The sequence below is a fragment of the Pelobates fuscus genome, chromosome 3 (genome assembly GCF_036172605.1).
Source record: "Pelobates fuscus isolate aPelFus1 chromosome 3, aPelFus1.pri, whole genome shotgun sequence".
In the NCBI taxonomy this organism is placed as follows: Eukaryota; Metazoa; Chordata; class Amphibia; order Anura; family Pelobatidae; genus Pelobates; species Pelobates fuscus.
Genome location: NC_086319.1, coordinates 187,516,516 through 187,544,094, shown reverse-complemented (window position 1 = coordinate 187,544,094; position 27,579 = coordinate 187,516,516). Strand labels below are relative to the sequence as shown.

The following is a 27,579-nucleotide window of genomic DNA, read 5'->3' as shown; positions in this document are numbered from 1 at the left end:
TTAGTTGTGCCTCGGGAAGCACAAATCCAAAATACACCACTGATGGCACTTACACTACGCCTTGTGCAAAATACCGATATCTCAGCAACATAGAGGAATATAAATACACAGGCTGTAAATAACAATTCAATTTATTACCTCCAGATCATTCTTTTTCACTTTTTCTTCAATGTTGTAGCGCTCTTCATCAACAGCATCAATCTTTTTATGAAGTCCTGTACATAATTCCTAAAAAAACAACAACCAAGAAACACAGTAGAATGGCGTTGGATCTTAACATCTACAAGAACACTATGAACACTATGCCAATTTTGTTAGGGTAGTAAACTATAAGCATTCATGTGAATTATTTTCTGGGCCCAGAAAACTTTCCCTTCTCAAATTCTTTTATCATGCCCCCACTATATTTGTCATCACTGCACACTTTCATGGGTTTTATAAAAACTGTGGATGTGCGAGAGCTAATGAATACTTACATGGAACTACCTCTTGCTTGCTTACTAGTTCTAGCATTAGTGCGCCTTTCTACTGTGCCCCAGCCTGACTTCTGACTATTTTGACTTCTAGTTATTCCTGGCTATTCTTCTTTGTTCTTTGGCCAGCCCCTTGTTTCACCAGCACCAACCTCTGGTCTGGCTACCAACTATCTGTTTATATCCTGCCTTTACCATTTCTTGACTTAATTATCTTCGTTTTAGATCACTGTGTGCCGTAAGCTTACTGTTGATCATAAATCACATGGTTGCTTTAAATCTGAAATCACAACTGCAAAGATGGCATTCTTTTTCCTTACAAAACCAGCTTGAATCACAGGGTCATCTACACATGCCTTCATGTCAATGCAATTGCTTAGGTTCTCCCTATGTTTAAAGGGTGATCCAGATGTGGACAATATATGTTGGACTATATATATATTTTACTAAGCTTGAGGTTCTAACTCCATGTACATTGGTTTTTGCGAAATTCCTAAAATAACTTTGTGAATAAATATTAAAAATATATTGTATATAGTGCAAGTGTGTTCATATATAGAAAACACACACACATATTTTCACTGCTTGAGTATCCTTGTAATTTTAGTACCAAAAATGAGTATTCAACCTCGGTGTTCATCATTAATATATATATTTAAATGTCCAAACATTCCATTATAGAGAAAACAGAATTAGTACCTTTAATTCCTTATGGGAGAGCCCAGCATACTGCAGAGGAGGGACATTTTCTGAAAGAGTTCTGACTTTCTCTTCTTCTGCCTCTTTTATCTCTTTTTCTAAATCTTCACTTGCTTTCGCAAGCATAAGAGTCTGCAAAATGTTTTAATATTAATAAAAGTTAGTATTTCGAGAATGCAGCAAGAAATGTATTAAGCAGTGAAAAGAGTGATGGGAATGAATGCATTTCAGAGAAAACCAAACTCATCCTCTGTGGAAATACATGTCGTAGAAATGGAGGATGACTTTATTTTATGTGTGAAATTGTTGCATGCTTACAACTAAAAATGAAAAGTTAAACAAGAATATGCAGGGATAGAGGGAAAGAATACATACAGAAAAATCAAAAACAAACAAAAATTAAAGAATCTTATGCCATTTTCATAAAGTATATGTCAAGAATCATCAAGGACTGTATATATGAGTACTTTAATAAAACTCACAATAGTGTATGATATGCATGAGTGCACCACAAACTCACCTAGTTAGCAAATATTAGAATATTAAAGTTCTACTATAATCATTTTAAATGTTTAGTGAGAGAAGACTAAATATTAACATGGAATTGAGGAGCGAACGAATATTTTTTTGGCTTTTTTCTAAATACAGTGTGGCTAATATCTTGGCTTGAAGGAGTGGGTAACGTGTGCAAAATATCCACACTGACACTAATCGTTGCTTCCTTGTGTTTGTACAATGTAGTCGTAATATGATCATATTTATGGTGTATATCCAAGCGTATGGAATTAATGCTATCAGGGCCCACCTTGGGTCTTTAGACATTCTGTACAAAAAATCTTCACAGCAACTCCACCCTACGCGGCCACACCTCTCTCTGAGCACTACCCCTAATCCAAAACTTAAAACCTCCCATTCCTATTAACACCAAAAGAAAAAAAGAAATTAGAAAGTTTGAGGTAAATAAAAGTGTGTGTTAGTAGGGACTAGTGTGTGAATGTGGATTGTAGATTGTGTGTTTGTATCTGGGGGCTGCAGTGTGTGTGTGTGTATAAAGTTTATAAAGTTGTTGTTGTATGTGTCTAAGGAAGTTGCATCTGATTGAGCTGGACCTACAAATCGTAGAACTACATAAAATCTTCTAAAACGTATTAACTCTGACAAATCAGATATTTTAATTGTAGACATTTCAGAGAAATTAGATAATATGGAAAAAGCTATTGTTAAATCCAAGAAAATCAAATATGATAGGGATAAACAAATAATCTGAGGACTTTTTTAAAACTTGAAAAAATAATTATATAAACCATAATAGAAAAGAGGTATTTGTGAAATCTGGAAGATAAAGACCCTCAAAGGCAAATAGGCCTCAGTAGGAAACAGATAAATCAAGACCAAGAGCTATAGGGGCTGGAGCCTAGCCAAAAAAATGGCATCAGGATAACAATAATAGAAAAAGATGCCAATCTTCTAATACCTACACTAATTCACTAAATAAGGAGTGATTCAGAGATAAGAGTTTTTAAACTTAGGGAACCTCACTTTAAGGGATCAACAAAATCTGATTTATAATATACAGAATTCCTAGCACTCTTTTTCGTTATTGAGGCCTAAGAGAAAAGTACATTTAAGAACTTCCCCATATGGAAACCTAAAGAAATACAGGTTAAAAAGGGAAGACGGGGAACTAGAGGAGGATGAAGAAGGAGATTAAATACTCCCAAAGAGAAGAAAGTTGGACAGGAAATAGGATTAGGCATTTTTTATTTAACTTCTATGAAAATGACTATCGCACAGATCTTTTGAATAAGGGCCTTAATTCTTGTCCTGCAAATTAAATAGACCACTTTTCGACTTATATTGATATCCACCTGAATACCAATGAGCCGGATATCCACCTCTCCGGTGAATAATTATTTTCTTGATCTCGAGATTTTTGTTAGGGGTGGCATAGTGGCAACAAAAACCTTATTTAAACCAGTTGATGTTTATGGTTAGAACTAGACATGTTCACCAGTGAAATTTTCGTTTCCTTCGAATGAATTTGTACTAAATAAAAATGTAATTTGTCTATTCCGAATTTGATCCGTAGACCATTAATTTTTTGGATGAAATTCAGTAAAAAATAGTTTGTTCCCGCAACTAGGGCCATGTCGCCTAAACAGCGAGCCACTGGCTGCTCACTGTCATTTAAAAACTACTAGATACTGGGCAGCTATTGATGGGGAACCCAAATAACTAAAATGAGGGGGACATAGTGCCCCCCCCCGCACCTCCACCCGTGACCCGTTGGTGGGGGCTATTAATATAACCTGGGGCACCTAGTGTGTCCCCCAGGCCCTCACCCATAACTTGCGGGTTGGGTATAAATATAAAAAATACGCCCCGCACAAGTGACTGGGGGACCCCAAACCCCTAGTCACTCGCCTCCCCAATAAAATTAAATATTACCTACACCATCACCCTAAAAATAGTGAGGGGGAACAAAAAACTGTACCTGTAAATAAAAAAAATAATTATACTTACCATTAGATGTCTTATTTTTTTCTTAAACCTTATTTTTTATTTAAAAAGCCATAATTTTTTTTTTTTATTTAAAAAGCCATAAAAACTTAAAACTTTTAATTTAAAAAGCCATAAAAACGTAAAAAAAAAAAACCAGAACCAGTGGGCAAAAAAAAAAAAAAACACGTAAAAAAAGAAAAATCCAACGCCCCCCCCCAAAAAATCCATCTTCACCCAGCGTGGGCACCACGCAGACTAAGCTCTGTAGGGCAGGGAAAGGCTTATAAAGCCTTCCCACGCCCTGCAATTTGACTCAGAGCACTCTGATTGGCTGATTCCAAGCCAACCAATCAGAGTGCTCTGACAGGTAAATGAAGAGACTGACAGAAAAGTCTCTACATTTACTTGTCACAGCACTATGATTGGTTGGCTTGGAATCTAACCAATCAGAGTGCTCTGAGTCATTTTACACAGCGTGGGAAAGTTCTTTGGAATCAGAGACAATCGGGGAACCTATTGTCCTCCCCCCCACGGCTCTCAGCTCTCATTGTTCCCCCCGGCCCCCACCCATGAGCCATGACCCTCCCCCAATTGTCTGTTAGGGTCCCCACCCACTACTCATGGGTGGGGGGCAGGGGAGGAACAATAGGTCCCCCTGTTATTGTAATTTAGGGCCCCCACTCGCCGCTCATGAGTGTGGACCTTGGGGGGGAAGGACATTAGGTCCCCACCCGCCGTTCATGTAGTTTTAAATGCGGGAGGCATGCAGGAGGATTTTACCTCCCTTTTATTGATATGGGGGTCATAGTGACCCCAATAGGTTTTAATGCGGGGGGGAGGAGGGGAGGAATTAGTATTATTTAATGCAAGGAGGATGCTGGTAGCGCTGCCGGCTCCCTCTTTGCTTTTTTTTGCACATGCACAGTAGTATTTTCGTGAAGCACAGGTTAAGTCTCAGGCTGCAGGGAGAACCAACGCTTTATGTTTCCCCTCCGTGCTGTGGGGGTTAATTCTCCTGCAGCATGGAGTCTATTAAAAAAAAGAACTGAAACAAAAAGGTATTTACCCTTTCATTTCATTTATATGTCGTATGTACAACTTTTGTTTCGAAATTTCGAAATTTTGGACGAAATCGTATTAGTCCGAAAAAACGAATGCACATGTCTAGTTACAACCATTTTGTGAGGTGACACTACAGCCCATGGTTAAACAGCATCCCCATTGGGCCAATCTTTATGTTTGAAATGAAATTGTGCTTATAATGAATATTTTATTGCACAGGAATAAATACTCAATGGAAACTTATTTCTGCAGATGTACCTGAGGCCCTTATGTCCTCAAGAAAAATTGGCACATTCTACTGCTGGATGAATCCCTTAAGAATATTGTTCCACCATGCAACAGAGTCCACCTGGCTGTCCAGCATATTACCCGTTTACTGGTCAATTGATCCCCAAGACTTTCGTGTGAATCACTTATAAAGACGTTTGTGTGGATTTAAAGCATTCGTCTAATTATTCCCCATAGATTGTATTGAACCACTCCATTCGGTATAAGATCTAAAACTACCGAATCACCGGACAACCCTGATGCGAAGTGTGGCTTCAATCTACCTCCCTTTTCGCTTCATTGAATTTCCCATTGAAAAGCACAAACTCGTTGTTAAAGTCCCTGGGTGGCCGCCATTTCGGAAGTCGAACACGTAGCGGCGGCCATCTAAAACTCCCGAACAGCAGTGTTTTGCCGTCGAGTGTCTGGAGCTAAAATTGGACACTCGACTAAGCGAACACCGCTGAGACCTCCAGAGCTAGGGAAGAGACTGATAGAAACGCCCGAACGGCCTGCCATTCGGTAGTTTGAATCCCACGAACAAGGGGATTCATCCGAATGCAAACACAGCTCTGGATGGCATTGAGTTCGGGACTTTTTAGACACAAAAAAGAGACTGACCGCAAGGCCAAAAGTCATGGAACTGTTTTCGGCTACTATTGCCTGTGCGTTCGGTCAAAACTTTACACCTCCATAACTTCCAAACCCCTGGTCCGATCTGGGTGATTATTGAGTATGTTGCTCACCCAGATCGGGGATATCAGGGGATACCATATTTAAGGGTGTACCTTATGTATTTGGGGTACATCTAGAACTTGGGAAAAATTGTGTACCTTTTAATTATGTTAAATGTTTATCTGAGGGGAGGAGATGTGTGGGTTGTACCTTGTACCCGATTGGTTATTGTAATAATTATGGTGGGTGTCTCCCTTGCATGGGAGGATTGCATAAAAGCAGGGGTTGTGTGATTAAAGATCAGTTCTGCTCCTGATACTGTGTGTCGTCCAGTTATTTGGAAAGGTGATGGGATTATATAACTGATTGTGCTTGCTATGCTGCTGGATTACTCTGTCACTGTGGATGTTCTACCTGGGATTATTTACTTGTTCTTGAGCCATACTGGGATCTATAGCGGATTTAGTCTGTGGGATATCAGCTCTCCGTTATTGTTTCATTTTTAGAGGTACAGATATCTTAAGTTCGCTTTTAATAAAACAGGTAAGAGGAAAAAAAGGAACATTTTTATAATATCGATAAAGGTTTTCATCAATGTTACTCCTGCCTCGCGTGTAGAGTGACTGGTGCCCCAGAAAAACACTGTAAGGGAATTTAAACATTGGGACATCACAGATGCAATTAGGGACTTAATCACCTGCCATTCCATACATTTATTTATGTAGGGAGAACTACTTAAGTACTTCACATTTGTATTAATTAACATGTCAGGAACATCAAGAATACGTTTTTATGCCATGGTGTTCCTGCACATTTTAAGAAATTTAAAAGTAACCATAAGCTTTTAAAATTCATGACTATTACGGGAGACAATAGACACAGAGGGGAGGCCTGAAGCGACTTGTGGATCGGAGAGAGGGGGCGTACATAAACGAAAGGACACTCGCCCACCACCGCCCCTCGTCCACTGAAAGAGACGCCAGGAGTGGGGGAACAGTCAAACCCTCACATGATAACACACACACACATCAGCTAACTGTAGACAAGGTCCCCTGCCCTGCAAAGGGCTGGCCTGGGATGGGAGGCCAAGAGGCTAAGTAGTCCCCAGCAGCTTGAGGGGCAGAGAGCTGGAACCCTCCTTCGACCCACAAAGGGGTGATAAGCCACTCGTCACAGTCATTAGCGATAATGCTTAATTATCTCCCCCCTTTCAGGGACACAGTCACACAGAAAGCAAACCCCCGGGTATGGGTCTCTGAAGCGCACCCTGGGGGGGGCCCGAACAAACAAGGGAACCCCCGCTGGAATAATGGAGGCAGTGGGCACTGTTACCATGACTGGGACTATACATTGTTACTAGTAAACTGTTGTATCCCGAATTGTCGGCAACTTGTATACCATTTTGTACTTTGGAAAACGTTAAAATAAAGAATGTCAAAGAAAAAAAAAATCATGACTATTGACAGTGTTTATAAACAACTGGAGAGGGGAAGACCTGCTTTGAAAACTGGGCCAGCAAGAAATGCACTGGATATATAAATTAAGGACATTGATACCTAATGGATAGATAGATAGTACCCCAGTCTAAAAAATAATACAAAAACAAGTAAAAAAAAGGTGCTAAAAAGTATGCAAAAGATAAAGTTATAATGTATCAAAGTGCAAAGCTGTTTTGGATTGAACATTTTCTGTGTATTCACTAGACATGTGCAATTAGTTTCGTTCCGAATGTACATTCGGCCGAATTTCGTGAAATTCGGACATTCGGATGCCTACGAACCGAAGTTGGAATTCCCAAATTGCCCAATTTCCGAATTGCCAAAGTTCAGAATTTCTGAACCGAATTGCCAACGTTCCAAATTGCCAAAGTGCTTCGGATTTCTGAAAAGTGGCAAAACAAGTGATTAGGGTTAGGGGTTAGGGTATATGTGTATATATATATATATATATATATTTATATATATGTATATAGACATACAAAAACTCTCACGGTCTTAGATGTATTTAAAAATATTAAAAATCCATTAAAAATCTATGTTTCGGGGGCGGGGCCGGACCGCCGAGCTGGATGGTCGCAAGCGAGACCAGCTCCTGCAACCTAAGACCAGCTAAACCTGAAACAATACGATTACTGATGTAAAACCAACCGGCAATGGTAGCCCTCAGTGGGTAGAGGGCTCTGGATCCAGGGTGAGGCTGGCTCTAAGGGCTTCAATCCCCTCGAGGAAGATTCCTCGCTGACATTTTCGAGGCCTACTCCGGCAGTGAGCGGGGCGGACGGCCGCTGCCCCGCTGTCCTGTCAAACAGCGCTAAACCACATGTCAGCCCGCGGGGAACCGGCTCCGTACCCCCCCCTTTGGACCGGGGGGGTGATCCCGGTCCCCACCCTCAGAACCGAACCAACGCAAAGCAATCCAGAGGCAGCAACAGCGCCGCCGAGACCCGTAATCCAGGGATGGCGCCGAAACCAGAGCCCCTACAAGCTACACACCCGCACCGGCAGAAACCAGGGCGGACCGTTGACAACAACGGCACAGATCCTAACTGCAGCCATCCGCCTGCATCCTCGGACCTCAACAAACTACCCACCTCCACCGCGACTGAATGCACAGAGGCCTCCCGCGGGGTACCGGCGCTTACTTCATCCTCCGGGCAGGGACATAAGGCGACCCACAGATACGGGACTCACCCTCTCATCACGATCCGGCTCACATCGAAAGTACATCCAGGGCCTCTGTCGGACCCCAACCGGGGAAGACTTGGACTCTGATACGAGCCCCCGAGTCTGTGACCACTTAATGCGGGCTCTTTACAAGGCCCGGGGTGGGGGGGGGGAGCCGCGGGACACGCGGGACCGGTACTCCCTCCGGCCTACACCAGCCGGTTCCCAAGCATTGGGGTGGGGTGAACGCCCCTGTCTGAGTCCGGGACTGATGGACTGTTGCCAGATACAACCGTTACCCACCGCCATAACCACATGCACCTAAGGATCCTCTGTCATCCCAGCAACTTACCAGCGACGAATTTGACCGCTGACAGACAGCAACACAGCAGGACTAAGCAGCTTCGCACACTGACCACGCAGCCTGGACCCAAAGCCTCCTGAGCCTGCAAAAGACGACTGCCTCAGACCGCTAACTGACAATCTACTGCCGGTGGGCAGCAGTGGTACCTTCTACTGACATCAAAACGTGCAAGACTCAATGTTTAATTAGCTTACCTACCTATAACAGAGGCTAGTTACCTCCGTAGTCTATCTGCTAAGATATAAGTTGATTTTTTCTGTGCTCGGGGATAGGTGTCTGGCTCCCCTCGGAGGGTTGCCTCTGGGCCTCGCACATATCACTATTATAAGCATACCGAATCACACTAGCCTGTGTAGGTACCTAGCTATGTAAGCCTGTATATCTCATGTTATTACCAGATCGACGACTGGACCTAGCCTGTTTGCAGCTTAATAATACACTTTAAGTCGATGTTATACTGAATTAAATGACCCAGCCTGTTTATATTATGTATTATAAAATTTAAAATATAACTGCTATGACACACACCTATAACTCTAAGCATAACCATACTTATCATACGCTTGTGTAGCTAGGCATTAACACTATGTTTTACTAATGCATCAAAGCTTGATATTCTCAATACATATATATAAAATGTGCTGTTTTTCTGCCACGTACATAAATAATGTTGAAATGTTTGCATCTGCTGTCCTGGCTCTGCAAGATTGTATGTTATCTTCAGCACAAGAAAAATAAAGAATTAAAAAAAAATGTTTCAGCCCTCGTTCGGGGCTGCCCGAACGAGGGCTGAAACGTTGTTTTTTTTAAATGGAATTACTACAATAAAGGAATATTTTTAAATACATCTAAAACCGTGAGTGCAAGCCATTTTTGTATGTTTGTATTTTTGGGCTATGGCTTTTATGCACCCGGCACTTTTTTCAAATGGGTCTGTCTTAGTGCAAGGACATATTTGTAATATATATATATATATATATATATATATATATATATATATATATATATTTCTATCATATGCATAGTGGATCATGATATAATGAGTCAGTATAATGGGGTTTGGATGCATCTTGTATGGTATGGGGACAGGTTTTTTTTTTTATATGGCAGGGGTTTGGGTGTTATATGCCAGGGTGGGTATTATGACTAGGTGAGGGTATATGGCCAGATGCTGGGTGTTGGCATGTGACTGGGTTTTATATGGCATGTGGCTAGGTGTGTTATATAGTGGGGGGGCTGGGTGTTATGACCAGGTGGGGGTTACATGTCAGGAGGCTGGGTGCTTTATGACAGGTGGCTGGGTGTTATACTACAGGGGGCTGGGTGTTATGACAAGGTGAGTGTATATGGCCGAAGGCTGAATATTATAACCTAGTGGAGGTATGTGGTAGGGTGCTGGGTAGCCAGGCTCCCAATAGCGCCACTCAGATGGTGATCCTGTCTGAAGGGTTTCTGTGCTCTTCATGGGTGAGGCGGCACAGCAGCTGCAGGCTCAGAAGCCACAGAGCATAGGCAGAAATTTATTTGTGGGAGGGGATTTGTTACTGGAATAGTACTAAGGCCCGGTGTTCCAGTGCTGACTGTTGGGGATGTGCATGGGCAAAAAAAATTTGGTTTGGTTCGGCACTTCCGAAATTCGGGACTTCGGCAATTCGGCACTTTGGTTCGGTTCGACACTTCCAAAATTCGGGACTTCGGCAATTCCATAACCCTTCCCCTAACCCTCTAACCCTACCCTTTAACCCTACCCCTACCCCATAACTCTAACCCTACCCCTACCACATAACCCTGCCCCTAGCCCTACCCCAAGGAGTAGGGTTAGAGGTAGGTGTAGGCAGGGCCGGCCTTAGGCCTTTAGGCGCCCTGTGCGGAAAATCTTCACAGTGCCACCCCCCCTTTTGGAAATAACATTTTGTAGTAATGAGCTACTTCTCCATTTATCACAGAGCTCCACAACAATAAAACTCACAGTAATGTGGAGCTCTGTGACAAGATCATACACTACACAACAATAGAACTCGAAATAATGTGTCTATTAGTGTTTCACCGAGCTCCCTAACTATAAAACAGAGTAATGTATATACCAGAGCTCCACTGTAATATATCTCACTATAATATAATGTAATGTTTGTGTTGTCTGTGTATGTGATAGGTGTGATGACTGTGTGTGATATGTATGCTATGTGTTGGCTGTGTGTGTTATTTGTAATGGGTGTATTAACTGTGTGTGGTATACGTGTATTGGTTGTATGTGATATTTGTGCTGGGTTTATTGGCTGTGTGTGATGAGTATTTAATTCAGAAAAAACATGCATTTAAGCCTATGTGTGAATGCAGGTGTATATTTTTGCATAGTTATGTGCACACAGTCCCACAGTCAGATGCACAGTTATACATATACACTGTCAAATACACCACATGCACTCAGTCTCAGGCAGATAGTCGCAGTAACAAACACACATACCCAGTTACAGGCAGATAAACACACTCACATGCAATTACAGCAAGACAGCCACACACACACAGCCACACATACAGTCTGACTTACACACACAGGCAGACAACCACACACACATAGGCAGACAGCCACACACACATAGGCAGACAGCCACACACACACAGGCAGACAGTCACACATACAGATAGTCACACACACAGGCAGACAGTTTGCATTTGTACAGACTTGTACAGACTTGTACAGAGCTGTGTATTATTATCTGCCCTTACTACACTGTTCTACATATTTCATAAACCTTTATTGCACATCAGGGAATTAGGTAATACTACAGAGCCACACTGATATCATTATAAGGATCAAGACTGGCAGACTGATCTCAATTACTCACTGGTTCCTGCAGATGATATTGGAGAATCTGAAGATCCTGGAGGTTTACCTTTGTTCCTTATGGAGGTGGGAGCTCCTGGATTCTGGATGTTGGGGGAAGCAGGGACTCCTTCCTGCTTCCCCTGCAGCAGTTACAGGGCATTTTTAGCTCCACCCCGCCGCACGGTAAGCTCCGCCCCGCCACACAGTAAGCCCCACCCCACCGCATGTTTGTTTTTGTTTTTTATCCCTGCCAGCCATGTGTGAGCTGTGTCGGCCGCACAGCGCCCCCTTCTTCATGGCGCCCTGTGAGGCCGCACAGCTCGCACACCCCTAAGGCCGGCCCTGGGTGTAGGATTAGAGGAAGGTTGGGGTAAGGGTTAGGGGTAGTTGTAGGGTTAGTGGAAGGGGCGGGGTAGAGTTAGGGGAAGGGGTGGGGTAGGGTTAGATTCCTGTCATCATTCCTTAAATTTTCCCTCCCTCTGCTGTTTTGCCACTTTTCAGAAATCCAAAGCACTTCAGCAATTTGGTTCGGTTCAACACTTCCGAAATTCGGCAATTTGGGGCTTCGGCACTTCCAAAATTCGGTACTTCGGACATTCTGAAGCATCCAAATGTCCGAATTGCCGAAATTTGTCCGAATTGAAATTCCGACCGAAACGAATTGCACATTTCTACTGACTGTGGATTATGTCTATTCCCTCGTGGTCCATCACACTGTGTGCACCCCATGTTGACACTCTCTATAATAAGCACTCCCATGTGTTTCAGGTGCTCACTTATGATTCAAAGCGCAGGTTGGGAATTCCCTCAGCTGAGTTCTGACTCACTAAGTCAGCGCCTGAGCCATGAGGGCAGCTTATTACCAATTGTGTATCAGCAGGGGGTGCACACAGTGTGATTAACCTTCGAGGTATTATTATAATTTAATATATTAAGGTCACTTTTCATTGGTGGGCCCCTGCATCCTCAGATTTTGTACTCCATGCCAGGATGGTGGCCACTGCGTATGTGAGCTGTGTTGCGTCCCTGTTCCAATGGCACCCTGTGTGGACATACAGCTTGCACACACCAAAGGCCAGGCCTGTCTACAGGTGCCCCTTTGCAAGTGACCACAGCAAAGCATAAATTTGAGGAGAGTCTCGGGTAGTCGTTTAAGCAGTAAGTATTGCAGTTTGCATATGTATCTCCCATGTCAAAATTACTGCAGGAACCACTAATATTTGGGCACTGTGACGTAGTGGTGGGCTTAATACATAATGACCATATGGTGTAACTGATCCCATATTTGTTTGCTGAGATATAAAACTGTATTTTTTGTGTGCTATGTTTCTAAATCTATAGAAATGCATACCCTGGGGGAAAAAAAATACATTATAAGGGTCTTGACAGAACACAGAAAAGTCAAAGTCACCAACAACAAAGTTGTCAGCATACGTTTCCCCCTTTAGGGTTCAAATGGCAATGTGCATATAAGAGAATACAACAATGGGATTCCAAGGAGTACAATAAATAGACCAGTGGTTGAATTAAAACTCCATACATTTAAAGCTTAGTAGGTAACTCCAGCAAATTAATGGGTCAGTCTAGGCACCACTGCTGATGCATGGAGTTCAGTGAGTCCAATCTCATTTAGCTTATATTTTAATTATTTTTTTAAGTATGGGGAACTAGCCAATCATCTGAGCCTCTGCCCGGCGAAACTCTGCACTTCCTGTAACTCAGTTTCAGAAGGAAAATGCCACTTGATGGACCTGCAAATTCGCAATGGAGGCAACCTTTAGGGTTAAACCGTTTGAGAACAGTTTAACCCTTAAAGGTAAAAGGATGAAGTTTAGATGAAGTTGTTATGCTGCCAAAACTGTTCCTTTAAAGTGGACAATGCTCTGAATATTTTTCATATAGACTCTGCTACGTAAGAGGCTCCCAATAGAGGGGGTAAACGCTGCAGGGGAAGCTAAACAAATATTACTTAGGAAAGCTTAAAAGAAAATAACCATCTTGCCAAAAACAGCGACACTGTCCCCTCAGCCAAAAGAAATTGAGAAAAGACTGAGTACACAGAGGTTTAGCGGGCATTCTAGTGTCACATCAAGAAGCTACGCATCTGTGATTTATCCATAGACTAGAAGGGAAAAATATATTTTAAATAATAGCCCTAAGAAAAACTATGTTGCGAGAATATACAAAATGTTTTATTTTCAGATATTTTTAGACTCCGAGGGCAACATAACCATATTGGGAAAACAGTATTTGGGACTTAGAGAATGTTTTCTATTTTTTATTTTTTAGCCTACATTTTACATATTCACGTTCCATTTCACTCAACTCACTGGTCGTTAAATAGACTACAAACTGGTTTAAAATAAATATATAAACAAGTAATTATATAACAGATAGATGTAAGGTCAAATCTATTTTTCTACTGACCTCTGGAACAAAACATACACTGTATTGGTTACTGTTATTTAATACTTTTGGAGAATACCAAGATCTCTGGAATTATTTAGTTTAGTGGACTGTTAGTATCATGTTAAAATGTGGATTTAAATACAAAGCCAAGAAGCTGTAAAGTTTTTTTTATGGAATGTAGCACACATGTCTGTTGGTTAATTAACGTGACCGTGCCTAAGGGTGATAAGAATACTGCAGAAATTTCACAGCTGCTGATAGCTGACTTGTGTTAGAAGAGATAGAAGCTCAAAATATTCACAAGGACAACCATATCTGAAGGGCAGCCTCAGCGTGTGAGTCAAAAATACATTGAAATAAAATCAATACAACAGAAAAAAAAATAGGATCTGCTACTCAGAAAAGACAGAGGTTGGACTGCCACTAGAATTTTTGTTTGTGGTTTCATGAAACTTGGACAGGGTTATTCACTAAAGTCTAAAGACAATCATCAACAATTCAAAGTTAATTTCAAATTTAAGGTCAGAGTAGCTGAACTGGAAGCCTAGCTGACTTGAAGAACTTTTCCATTTCGGCTATTTTTGCTTGTAAGTGATTCTATCTTGCAAGGAATACAAATCTGTATTCCTTAACCTATAGTTCCCTCTGGCCACTACACACTCCCTCACATCCCCCCTCCCCCCAGCATGTCCATGTCCAGTGCCGATGTCCATGCGTGGCCAGCACATTAGGACCTCCCCATAGGAAAGTTTCAATGCTTTCCTATGGGGATTTTACTGATGCTAGATGTCCTCATGCAGAGCAGTTAGGCAACCAAAAGTCGGTTAGCCACCAGAAGAACCCTAGTGGCTGGCTGCAGTCTAAGTCCTGTAATTTGCAGAAATAGTAATTTCCTATTGTGATTAGCATATTTTGAAGACTTTAAATATGTAAGCACGATTTATTGACCTTATAGCAGAAAAATGTTGCTTTATTCTGAATGACTAGACTCACTAAGCAGGTTTCATTAAAACATGAAGATATGTGAATTTGACCTGAGACTGGATCTATATAATAATGTCAATTGAGATGCAGATTTTAAGGGTGATGCCAAATGTTCTAAATCACTCTAGAGCTGGGATAGGCAACCTTCGGCACTCCAGATGTTATGGACTACATCCCCCATAATGCTCTTACACACACAATGCTGGCAAAGCATCATGAGAGGTGTAGTCCAAAACATCTGGAGTGCCGAAGGTTGCCTATGCCTGCTCTAGAGCAGTGGTTCCCAACCCAGTCCTCAAATACACCCTGCCAGTCCAGGATTTAGAGATTACCGAGTTGTGTCCAAGATGTTTTTAGAAAATAAAAATAAAAAAACACTTTAGAAACAATACGTAATCCTTAAATCCTGGACTGTTAGGCGGTACATGAGGACTGGGTTGGGGACCCCTGCATTAGAGTAATTCAGTTTATGCTAAGAAAATGTGAGAAATCCTTGCAATATATAGTAATCTGGATTTTTACCAAGCATCAATATCCAAATTAGTTCAGGAGCAGATTGAGGTGTTTCAATTTTCTTTTTTCTTTTCTCTTTTTTTTTTATTTAATTGTCAACTGAACAAATTAAATACATTCATCTGTCCACTGATTACACTAGAAGGTTTTCATAAGGAGACTTTCAAGAGGAGGAAATATCAAACATGCACTGACAAATATATTTTTACACCCCACCCCACCCCCTTTATTTTGCCTTACCACCATCTCCCACTGCTCCCCCCTCTACCTTGTTTCTTTATGTCTCTTCTCTCTATTTCCTTTAGAGCTTTTTGCATTTCTCTCTTTGCTCTTGCGTGGGGGCCTCTCTGCTGTTGCTGTTCTGCACCCCTGAGAGACAGAATCTGTTAATATATCTGAGCTCTGTATTTGTCAGGGCTCCGCGGGCAGCAGTGAGGGGAGGCTGCAATCCTCTCGCAGCACTCACCCTCGGTCCGTCGCCGCCCGCGGTCCCCTCTCCCCTTGCCTGTCAGCGAGCGGCGTCCTCTCCTCTTGACACGCCGCTCGCGTCCTCCTCTCCTCTTCCCAGCGGCAGCATGTATAACGCTGCATGCTGGGAGCCGGCACTTATATCTGAACGCCGGGGTCACTCGGCGTGACCCGGCGTTAAAGCTACAGCACAATAATCACAGTGGGGGGTATAGATATCCCCCACGTGTGATTGTTAATTCTGATTGGAAGTTATCCAATCAGAATTAAAATCCGGATTTAAATACTTACCTTTCCTGTATCTCAGTGCCCTGTTGTGGTCTTTGCTTGCTAGTATTGCTACCGATAGATAAAAATTACAAAAATAAGTGCTCTCTGTCTGTAAATAAAGCTGCAGTTCACCAACAAGGTGTTCCCTCAACCTTGTGCATAACAAGACAAATATACAAAGAAAGGTGAACAGCGCTAGCGGTATACACAGATGTATATATATATTTACATACATAATTGGAGATATTCCTCGATGGTGTAGCTTAAAAGAAAAGAACAGAATGCAATAATAGTGCAATATGTATTGCTGATATAGTGGATGATAAAAAATTATATAAAATTCTCACTCACACTTTTAAGAGCTTTATAAGCTCAATGTCAAGAGCCTGGACGGAATAATCCCCGTCTATGGATTTCTTGGTGTGCAATCTTCTAGATGAACTTTGTAGGTGTGAGGTTTCCGTGGTATATGGAAAAAGAGAGTACAAAAGACCAATGGTACAGATAGTAGGTGTATATGCAGTGCAAACAAAAAGAGAACCTACTTACATAGACTAGAGCAATGGACCTGCTCTAGTTTAAACAGCTTCAGGTGGAACAATCCCCACCTAAGGATGTACTGGACCCAAATGTAGCAGCAGCAGGATGAGGTAGGAAGTAGGACTAAATTTAGACTGGGTAATGTAAAAATGTATATACTTTATTTTATCAAAAAATATTTTTAAAAGTGAATAACAAATATATAAAATACCAGTCAAGATAAAATTTAAAAGTCCGTGGTTCTTCCTCACTTAACGCGTTTCGCCTTGGCTTTTTCAAAAGTGCATGTCTGCTGCAGGGGGTCCTCTCGGTTATAAGTCCTCTGTGATTGTGGAAATGGATTCCGGTGTGTAAATTGCGTCACTTCCGGTTTCGTCGCGATGACGCGAACAGGAAGTGCTTCGGGCGCCATTTTGGATATGGGCAAAAAGTCCGTGAGTGCTCACAAAACAGCACAGTGGTTTGCACATAAAAATAACATGTTAAATAGATGTTTACTCATAGAGAAAGGGTAAATGTTGTGCTAGTACAAATGTTTAAACATGCAGGGGAGGCATAGAGATATTGCATACAGATACTAACTGTTTAAATGAACGTCTGGGCATTAATATAGAGATATTGCATACAGATACTAACTGTTTAAATGAACGTCTTGGCATTAATATTAATGCCCAGACGTTCATTTAAACAGTTAGTATCTGTATGCAATATCTCTATGCCTCCCCTGCATGTTTAAACATCTGTACTAGCACAACATTTACCCTTTCTCTATGAGTAAACATCTATTTAACATGTTATTTTTATGTGCAAACCACTGTGCTGTTTTGTGAGCACTCACGGACTTTTTGCCCATATCCAAAATGGCGCCCGAAGCACTTCCTGTTCGCGTCATCGCGACGAAACCGGAAGTGACGCAATTTACACACCGGAATCCATTTCCACAATCACAGAGGACTTATAACCGAGAGGACCCCCTGCAGCAGACATGCACTTTTGAAAAAGCCAAGGCGAAACGCGTTAAGTGAGGAAGAACCACGGACTTTTAAATTTTATCTTGACTGGTATTTTATATATTTGTTATTCACTTTTAAAAATATTTTTTGATAAAATAAAGTATATACATTTTTACATTACCCAGTCTAAATGTAGTCCTACTTCCTACCTCATCCTGCTGCTGCTACATTTGGGTCCAGTACATCCTTAGGTGGGGATTGTTCCACCTGAAGCTGTTTAAACTAGAGCAGGTCCATTGCTCTAGTCTATGTAAGTAGGTTCTCTTTTTGTTTGCACTGCATATACACCTACTATCTGTACCATTGGTCTTTTGTACTCTCTTTTTCCATATACCACGGAAACCTCACACCTACAAAGTTCATCTAGAAGATTGCACACCAAGAAATCCATAGACGGGGATTATTCCGTCCAGGCTCTTGACATTGAGCTTATAAAGCTCTTAAAAGTGTGAGTGAGAATTTTATATAATTTTTTATCATCCACTATATCAGCAATACATATTGCACTATTATTGCATTCTGTTCTTTTCTTTTAAGCTACACCATCGAGGAATATCTCCAATTACGTATGTAAATATATATACATCTGTGTATACCGCTAGCGCTGTTCACCTTTCTTTGTATATTAGTATTGCTACCGAACTTGTGTTTCTGGTTACGTACTCTCTGGCTTGCTTATCTGACTTTGTGACTTTCTCCTACCCTTTGACCTCGGCTTGTTTCTCGTTATTCTGTCTTCTGGTTCCCCTTACTCGGCTTGTCTCCTGACTATTCTTTGTGTGCTTAGCCTGGCCACTCTAAGGTCCGGTACTGCACCTTTTCTGTGTGTGTGTTAGCGTGTTTGGTTCCCGGAATCGTGACAGTATTTATGCTAAGAGCTCCTTTTTTGTTGCTACAGTTTCTCCTGGATGAGTTGAACCACACAAGTCTACACTTCTTCATGATCATATCTAGATTGTAAACTCATTTCATCAGGGTATTCATCAACCTATTTTTCCTGTAAAATTGTTTGTCTCATTTATTGTTTAATTTCCAAGTTCATAATATTGTAAAGCGCTGCAGAATAAGTTGGCGCTATATAAATGCCAATAATAATAATAATTGTCATTATATTGTTGTCTCATATTGTATTGAAATTTATTAATATAAGATTTGCAAATAAAAAATGTTTAAAAATTAATAATGCTCCCTTGTTTCTCCTTCTGGACCGAACATTTCAGCTATCCTTAACCACTTCCCGACCAAAGATGGAAATTTTCCGTCAAGCTTGTTGTGCGTTAAGAACCCTTGTCGAAAAATTTCCGTCATTTACTAAAGTTAACCCCAGATCACCGCAATCGCGGGGTTAACACTCACCCAGTCTGCCTCGGTATTCGAGGTAGACCGGGAGCACCCGATCGCGCTGTCCTTGCAACAGTGATGTCAGAGCGAGCACATGTGTTGCAGGGACTCACGATCCGCTTCCCTGCTCTTCCTGTACAGTGTGAAGTTCAGGGAGACGAATCAGTGATGATCCTCTTCACCCTGTGTAAAAATAAATAAATTAAAGTTAAATCCCACCCCACCTTTCCCCTGCTTTGATCAAATTAACCCATTCCATGCCAAATGACCACTGACTACAGTGATAAATTGGCAGGGATTACATTTTACTGTCATCTGATTCTTTTTTTGTTTTTTTTTAACCCCTGACTGTTAATTTTTATTTTTTTTAACCCTCAGGGGTTAAATTTATTTGATTAATTAATTTAATTATTTTAAAATTATATATTTATCTAGCTGGGGTGGGTGGAAGTTAGTGGGGAATTGGGGAATTTGATGTTAGGCTAGCTAGGGGTAACATTAAAAGTTAAAAAAAAAAAAAAGCTTGAAAAAGTAAAAAAAAAAGTTTAAAAAAAATATTTTAATAGCGTTTTAAAAAAGTAACAAAAATTCCCCCCCTTTACCCAGTCCAAATAAAAATTAACCCCTTCCCTGCCAGTTGATCACTGCCTACAGTGATTAAAATATAGATCACAATATTATACTGTGATCTAATTTTTTTTAACCCCTGAGGATTAACTTTGATTTATTTTTTAACCCTCATGGGTTCAATTTATTTCATTAATTAATTTAAATATTTTAAAATTATATATTTTGCTAGCTGGGGTGGGTGGGAGTTATGGGAAAGTGGGGAATTTATTGTTAGTGCTGCTTACTGATAGTTAGGGGTTAACGGTAAAAAAAGTTTATAAACATTTTTAAAAGTGTAAAAAAAGTTCAGAAAGTTTAAAAAGTGTAATAAGTAAAAAAAAAAGTTTTAAAACTAGTTTTAAAAAGTAAAACAATACATAAAAAATGCTCATTACCACTACTTTTGGAACATACTAGTGAAAAAAATTATCACACGCTAAGGTTCAAAATATAGTTTTTGATTTACCCCGCGGTGTATTCTTTAAAAAATAGTATGTGTGTGTGGGGAAGTTTGAATAACCAGCCAGCTAAACTACTCCAAAATGGAACATGGACACAGCGTAAAACTTAAAAGTTAGAAAAAAACTGAATGGCTATGTCTCAAATGTGCCCCTTCAACATCCACATATACCTGGCAAAGTTAAATACTGGGGCATTGCTTTACTCAACCGACATAGCTGAGCAACATATGAAGTATTATACAGTCGTAACACACATAAGGTTTGCAAAATATAATGTGCAAACTCACTTTGTGTCAAAAAGGCAGATAAAATGCTTATTACCACTACACTTGGTACAAGCTAGCGGAAAAAATTATCCCACGCTAAGGTTCAAAATCTGCCTTTTGAAATACCCTGGGATGTCTTCTTTAAGAAATGGTATGCCTTTATGGGGTAGTTGGAATATGTAGCCTGCTCAAGTGCTCCAAAATGGGTCACAGACACATCAAAACCCTTCATGAAAATTCACACTTAAAATCCTGAACTTGTCACATCTCTTTTACAGCACTGTAACTTTACAAAATAGTGTCTAGGCCATAATGTGAGTATATTGTTTTACTCAGAAGATGTAACTGAGCATAATTTTTATTTTATTTTTACGACAGTGGTACATATAAAAAATAGTCAGCCAAAATGCAACATATATGTAAAAATTAATTTTTTTTCCCCTCACCACAAACATTGACATAAATTGGTGAAAAAATGGTGACAAGTTGAGGCACAATATACACCATATAAGATACCCTTTGTGGGGTTATTTGAACAGTCACACTACTATAGTACCCTAAAATAAGACATAGGCCCGTCAAATCCATCTACGAATAGCTTCACAGAATAGTGACAAAGGCATACAATGGGGCCATCGTTATACTCAGTAGATGTAGCTGAACACAATATGGGGTTCTGTGCAGGCATAGCACACATCAGCTTTACGAAATACACATTACACATTACACATTACACATTACAAATTATATGTGTATATGCCAAAATAGAGAAAAAAACACAATTTTACTCCAATATTTAGCAGACATTGGCGATGAAATGGTTACGTAAAAAGTGTCAAACTAACCTTAGGTAAATAGCCTGTTATGTCTACTTTATATAAATATATACTTTTGTGTGGCAAATTTGTTTTCTGTTGTGGCTACTAAACCTACAAGGCAAACATACAAACTTCTAAAATAGTTTCACATTAAAATTTTATTTTAGTCCTTGTATTTTGTGACCTGTAACTTTCAAAATAAGCTGAAATCCTATACATATTATGTACTCTATAAATCAAGGCACATAAATTAATTTATTTTGAATTACTTTTTCTAAGCTGGACATATTATGCACATGCTATTATTGCCAAAAGTGGCAATAATAATTTTTCATTTTTTTTGTCTTTTTTATCAATAATGAGAATTTATCTATGTATATGTGACATAAAATTAAAGCCCTGTTTGCCCTCTGAAAAACAGTACATATGTGTTGGTGCAATAAATGACAGAGATGCAAATTGCGTTTGAACACAAACAGCAGAAAATGCAAAAATGGCTTGTGTTCTTAACCCCTTAAGGACCAAACTTCTAGAATAAAAGGGAATCATGACATGTCACACATGTCATGTGTCCTTAAGGGGTTAAAGGACCACTATAGTGCCAGGAAAACATACTCGTTTTCCTGGCACTATAGTGCCGTGAGGGTGACCCCACCCTCAGGGTCCCCCTCCCGCCCGGCTCTGGAAAGGGGAAAATGGGTAAAACTTACCTTTTTCCAGCACTGGGCGGGGAGCTCTCTGCCTCCGATCCTCCTCCGTTCCGCCCCGTCGGCTGAATGCGCACGCGCGGCAAGAGCTGCGCGCGCATTCAGCCGGTCGCATAGGAAAGCATTTACAATGCTTTCCTATGGACGCTTGCATGCTCTCACTGTGATTTTCACAGTGAGAATCACGCAAGCGCCTCTAGCGGCTATCAATGAAACAGCCACTAGAGAATTTGGGGGAAGGCTTAACCCATTTATAAACATAGCAGTTTCTCTGAAACTGCTATGTTTATTAAAAAATGGGTTAACCCTAGCTGGACCTGGCACCCAGACCACTTCATTAAGCTGAAGTGGTCTGGGTGCCTAGAGTGGTCCTTTAAGGGTAAGACAAGCTTTTGAAGCTGCGTCCTTAAGGGGTTAATATGTGAAAAGGGGATTGTTTTTATAGATAAATGCAAATTCAAACACAGGTTTTTGTTAAATTATTGCTATGAATACATTTGAATCTACTATATTCCTATACATACGGAAAAATAGATCCTCTGTTTACTGTTATATGTTCTGTTTGTTCAAAAGTTGCTGATTCACAGCTCAGCACTATGTGATGTTTTTTTGTTTTGTGTCGAAATAGATAAGACCCACCCTTAAGTATCTGATGAGACACATGCAAATTTATAAACTGTTTACCACCACAAGCTAAATAAACAATATATCTGTTATTTTGCATTCCATGTGGGGGGGAAAAACATGGTCTAGGGACTATCTTCGCATTGTGCTAGCCTAATGCATGGATTATATATTGGGTATTTTTCTGGACACAGATGTAAAAGCTACAAATATGTTAGGCAAGGGTGGCCACCTTGTATATAAATAGCACAGCTGCAATTCCTAGCATGCATCGTCACGGCTGAAATTGTGGGATGACACTCAAAAGATTTGGGGGTCAACAGACTCGTCTTTAACACAGGGCAATTATGACAGCCGACAAGGGCAAAGGATTTGTGCAAGGACCCACAGCAGCTGCCTATGTGTCACACAGGCTCTGCAGTAGTTTTTTTTTAAAAACAAAATATCTGCCTCTGAACTTAGTGAAATCTCTTACTTCTACTGAGAAACAGAGGGAAGCTGTTACAGGATAGGTACAACCTAATGACTCATTCCCAGAGAGGGGGATTTCCCATTGGAAGTTTTCTTCCTTCTAACCCAGAACCTGCAATGTTTTCTCTATCAGCTGCTATGTGTGACTGCTGCAGCAAGTATTATTATTTAATAAGATTATTGAGGCGTTATGTATAAAGTCATTCCAGGACATGACTCTAGAACTGGAGTAATCATTAGACACCATTTGCCCAGTTTTAGAATTTTGCCTTTAGAACTTTAGAACATTGCCTATTTTTGCATTATATATTAAATATTGAATGTGTATATAGAGTGATCACAATACATATTTAGTCAGAGCACAGCTGACTTGGATTTTTTTTTTTTTAGATTGCCTGTTTTGACCTTAAAGTGAACCTGTGATAAAATAATACTTTTTCCTCCCCCATACAAATTGAATACATCATATACCACAAAGTTACATGATATATTCAATGTACATTTATGAGATATACTGACATCCGTTTAGCGCTGTGGTTGTTACTCATCATGCAACACCTTACTCTGGTCCATCTTCAGCTCCTCCCATTGTCTTCTTGCATTTGCCCCGCTTGGGGATGCTTCCCCAAGCAGGGCAAACCTCCTCAGTGACACCGACATGCCAGCCTGCCAGCGTCTGAACGGAATGACATCACTCACTCTGTTCCTATACTCCCTATCCAGTACTAGCAGCAGATAGAGAGTTTCCATAGCAACCTCAGTGCAGTGCATGTGCTGTGGTTGCTATGGGTGGAGAGCAGAACGACCACCTCTGGGTGTTCTTTTCTACTCTCCTTTCTTAGTCAAATCATCGGCATGGGGTCCATGCCAAAGACTTGACTGAGAAGTGGAAGAAAGACCTATTTTTAAACAGGTTTTTCTTTCAGACTGCCCTTACCAAAGAGCTTGAGTGGTTTGGGAGTTGACAGGTCCCTTTTTTGCACCCTGATTGCATTTGTAAAGCCTCTAATAAAAACCATTAAAGCCATAAATAAATAAATAAAAAAGAAAAGAAAAGAAATACAAGGAATTTCTCTTTACACATAACCTCCATTGTATTTTATGTTCTGCTTTAGCTTTAAGGAACACTATAGCCACCACTAAAGCCCCCATGTGCAGTGGCCTGTTATTTTAATCCTGCAAATGTAAAATATTTAAGTTTTTTAGAAACTGCAGTATTTACATTGCAAGGTTAAAGGACCACTATAGTGCCAGGAAAACATACTCGTTTTCCTGGCACTATAGTGCCCTGAGGGTGCCCCCACCCTCAGGGACCCCCTCCCGCCGGGCTCTGGGGAGTGTAAAGGGTTAAAACGTATTTTTATTCCAGCACCGGGCGGGGAGCTCTCCTCCTCCTCTCCGCCTCGGATCCTCCCATTCGGCTGAATGCGCACGCGCGGCAAGAGCTGCGCGCGCATTCAGCCGGTCTCATAGGAAAGCATTTCCTATGCTTTCGTATGGACACTTGCGTGCTTTCACTGTGATTTTCACAGTGAGAATCACGCAAGCGCCTCTAGCGGCTGTCAGTAAGACAGCCACTAGAGGATTTGAGGGCTGGATTAACCCATTTATAAACATAGCAGTTTCTCTGAAACTGCTATGTTTATAAAAAAAACTGGGTTAACCCTAGCTGGACCTGGCACCCAGACCACTTCATTAAGCTGAAGTGGTCTGGGTGCCTAGAGTGGTCCTTTAAATCTATCTCTATGCTGTCAGTATAACAGCCAATATAGGCATTTCCACTGCACTGACTGAGTAAAACTCGTTCATGTGATGCTGAAGCCCATAGGAAAGCATACAATACAATGGTTTTCTACGGGGAAGCTTGAATGTGCGCACAGTACTCGGCCCCCAATGCTCCTACATGTAAGTAAACCTTTTAATTCATAAATTTGCTGTCGTACAAATATTATTTCTTTATAAAACAAAGGGTAATTATATTTTAGAGGGATACTATAGTCACCAAGACAATTTAAGCATAATGAAGCAGTTTGTGTGTATAGATCATGCCTCTGCTGTCTCACTGCTCAATTATCTGTCATTCAGGAGTTAAATCACTATGTTTATGCAGCCATAGGCACTCCTCCCTGCATGTGACTTTCACAGCCTTCCTAAACACTTCCTGTAAAGAGTCATTTAATGTTTACACTTCCTTTATTGCAAATTCTGTTTTGTTTAGAATGTATTATTTCCTGCTCTGTTAACCCCTTAACACCGCAGCCAAATGTACAAGTTGTGAACAGAACAAAACGTAAACAAAACCTGGCATTTGCGCTATATGTCTGTCCAACCGTAATTCACCTCTTTCATATTAAATGCATCCCCCCTTATTATATATCATTTTATTCAGGGGAAACAGGGCTTTCATTTAACATCAAATATTTAGGTATTGAACATAATTTAATATAAAAAATATATTAAAAAAATGGGAGAAAAAAATAATTTTTTAATTTTTTTTAGTTCTATGTGACATTTTAACTGTGGATGTCAAAATACTGTTTGCTTTTACTGCAATACAATACACATATTTGTATTCAGCGATGTCTCACGTGTAAAACAGTACCCCCTATGTACAGGTTTTATGGTGTTTTGGGAAGTTACAGGGTCAAATATAGCGTGTTACATTTGAAATTGAAATTCGCCAGATTGGTTACGTTGCCTTTGAGACTGTATAGTAGCCCAGGAATTAAATTTACACCCATAATGGCATACCATTTGCAATAGTAGACAACCCAAGGTATTGCAAATGGGGTATGTCCAGTCTTTTTTAGTAGCCATTTGGTCACAAACACTGGCCAAAGTTAGCGTTAGTATTTGTTTGTGTGTGAAAAATGCAAAAAACGCCAATTTTGGCCACTGTTTGGGACTAAGTGGCTACTAAAAAAGTCTGGACAAACCCCATTTGCAATACCTTGGGTTGTCTACTATTGCAAATGGTATGCCATCATAGGGGTAATTTTCATTCTTGGGCTACCATAGGGTCACAAAGGCAACGTAAGCAATCTGGCGAATTTTAATGTGAAAAAAATGAAACACAAGCCTTATATTTGACGCTGTAACTTTTGAAAACACCATAAAACCTGTACATGTGGGGTACTGTTGTACTCGGGAGACTTCGCTCAACACAAATATTTGTATTTCAAAACAGTAAAAAGTATTGCAGCAATAATATCGTCCGTGTAAGTGCTGTTTGTGCGTGAAAAATGCAGAAAACGTCACTTTTACTGGCGATATCATCGTTGTAATACATTTTACTGTTTTGAAACACTAATATCTGTGTTCAGCAAAGTCTCCCGAGTAAAACAGTACCCCCCATGTACAGGTTTTATGGTGTCTTGGAAAGTTATAGGGTTAAATATAGTGCTAGCAAATTAAATTCCCTATACTTTCGGCATGGGTTGTCAGGCAGGTCCCGCTAATTGTAATTAATTAGGATACCTAATTATGTAAAATTATTACATAAATATATGTGTAGAATTAATATATGTATATATATACATATGTGTATATATACGTATATATATATATATAATTTTTTTAAAATATTTTTATTTATATATAGGTATATATAGTGATATATACGTATATATTTATTTATGTATATAGATATATATATTATGATATATATATTATTTTGTTCTACGTGTATTTTGATATAAATATATATATATTATTATCACAATACAGTTAGAACGAAATAACACACATCTATATATTTTTTAATTATTTCTTTTTAAATATTTTTTAATTTTATTTTTTTACGTATTTACATATATATTTTTTGTATATTATATATAAATATATAACAATAATTATATATATATATAATCAGTATCAGTCTACGTGTAATTTGATATTAATATATATATATATATATTTATTAATATTTAAATACACGTCGTGTATGTGTAAATGTGTGTGTGTGTGTGTGTGTATGTGTATATATACTTAGATCATATATATATATAATATATATGATCTAAGTATATTTTATTTGTAACTGTAATTTTTTTAATTTATTTTTTAAATTTAAAAATTTAAATTTTTTTTTTTTTTTTAACTAATATTTTATTTTTTTTACAGGACAGGGGGCAGAGACAGTGTCAGCCAGTGATTTCACATCACTGGCTGACACACAGGATCAGTGATCACAGTGACTGCCTGTCACTGTGATCACCTCCTGCAGATTGGGTAATTGACCACAGGGGGGAGTGCCTGGGTGGTACAAGCACTCCCCCCTTCCAATCTGCAGGGGGATCATTGTGCCAGTTACATGTGTCAGCCAAAAGGCTGACACATGTAACACTGATCGCAGTGACAGGCTGTCACTGCGATCAGAGTGCTTTGAGATCGCAGTGACAGCCTGTCACTGCGATCAGACTTAGCAGATCGCGGTCACTGACCCCAGGGGGACTGCCTGGGGGGCCAGGTAAGTCCCCCGACCGCGATCTGCACAAGGGGAGAGCTGCCGCCACGTGTGTCAGCCGATTTGAAATCGGCTGACACACGCTGAA

At 40.2% G+C, this 27,579-nt stretch overlaps 1 protein-coding gene across 1 annotated transcript in view; it reads right to left on the bottom strand.

The window, feature by feature from the left end:
- LOC134601701 (troponin I, slow skeletal muscle-like) overlaps window positions 1-27,579 on the bottom strand; it is a 67,845-nt gene that overhangs the window by 31,403 nt on the left and 8,863 nt on the right. Inside the window, exons 4-5 of the mRNA XM_063446215.1 lie at window positions 1,173-1,304; window positions 139-228 (exon numbers count right to left, since the gene is read on the bottom strand). Coding sequence (XP_063302285.1) covers window positions 139-228; window positions 1,173-1,304 — 222 coding nt within the window. The remainder of the gene's footprint in view (window positions 1-138; window positions 229-1,172; window positions 1,305-27,579) is intronic.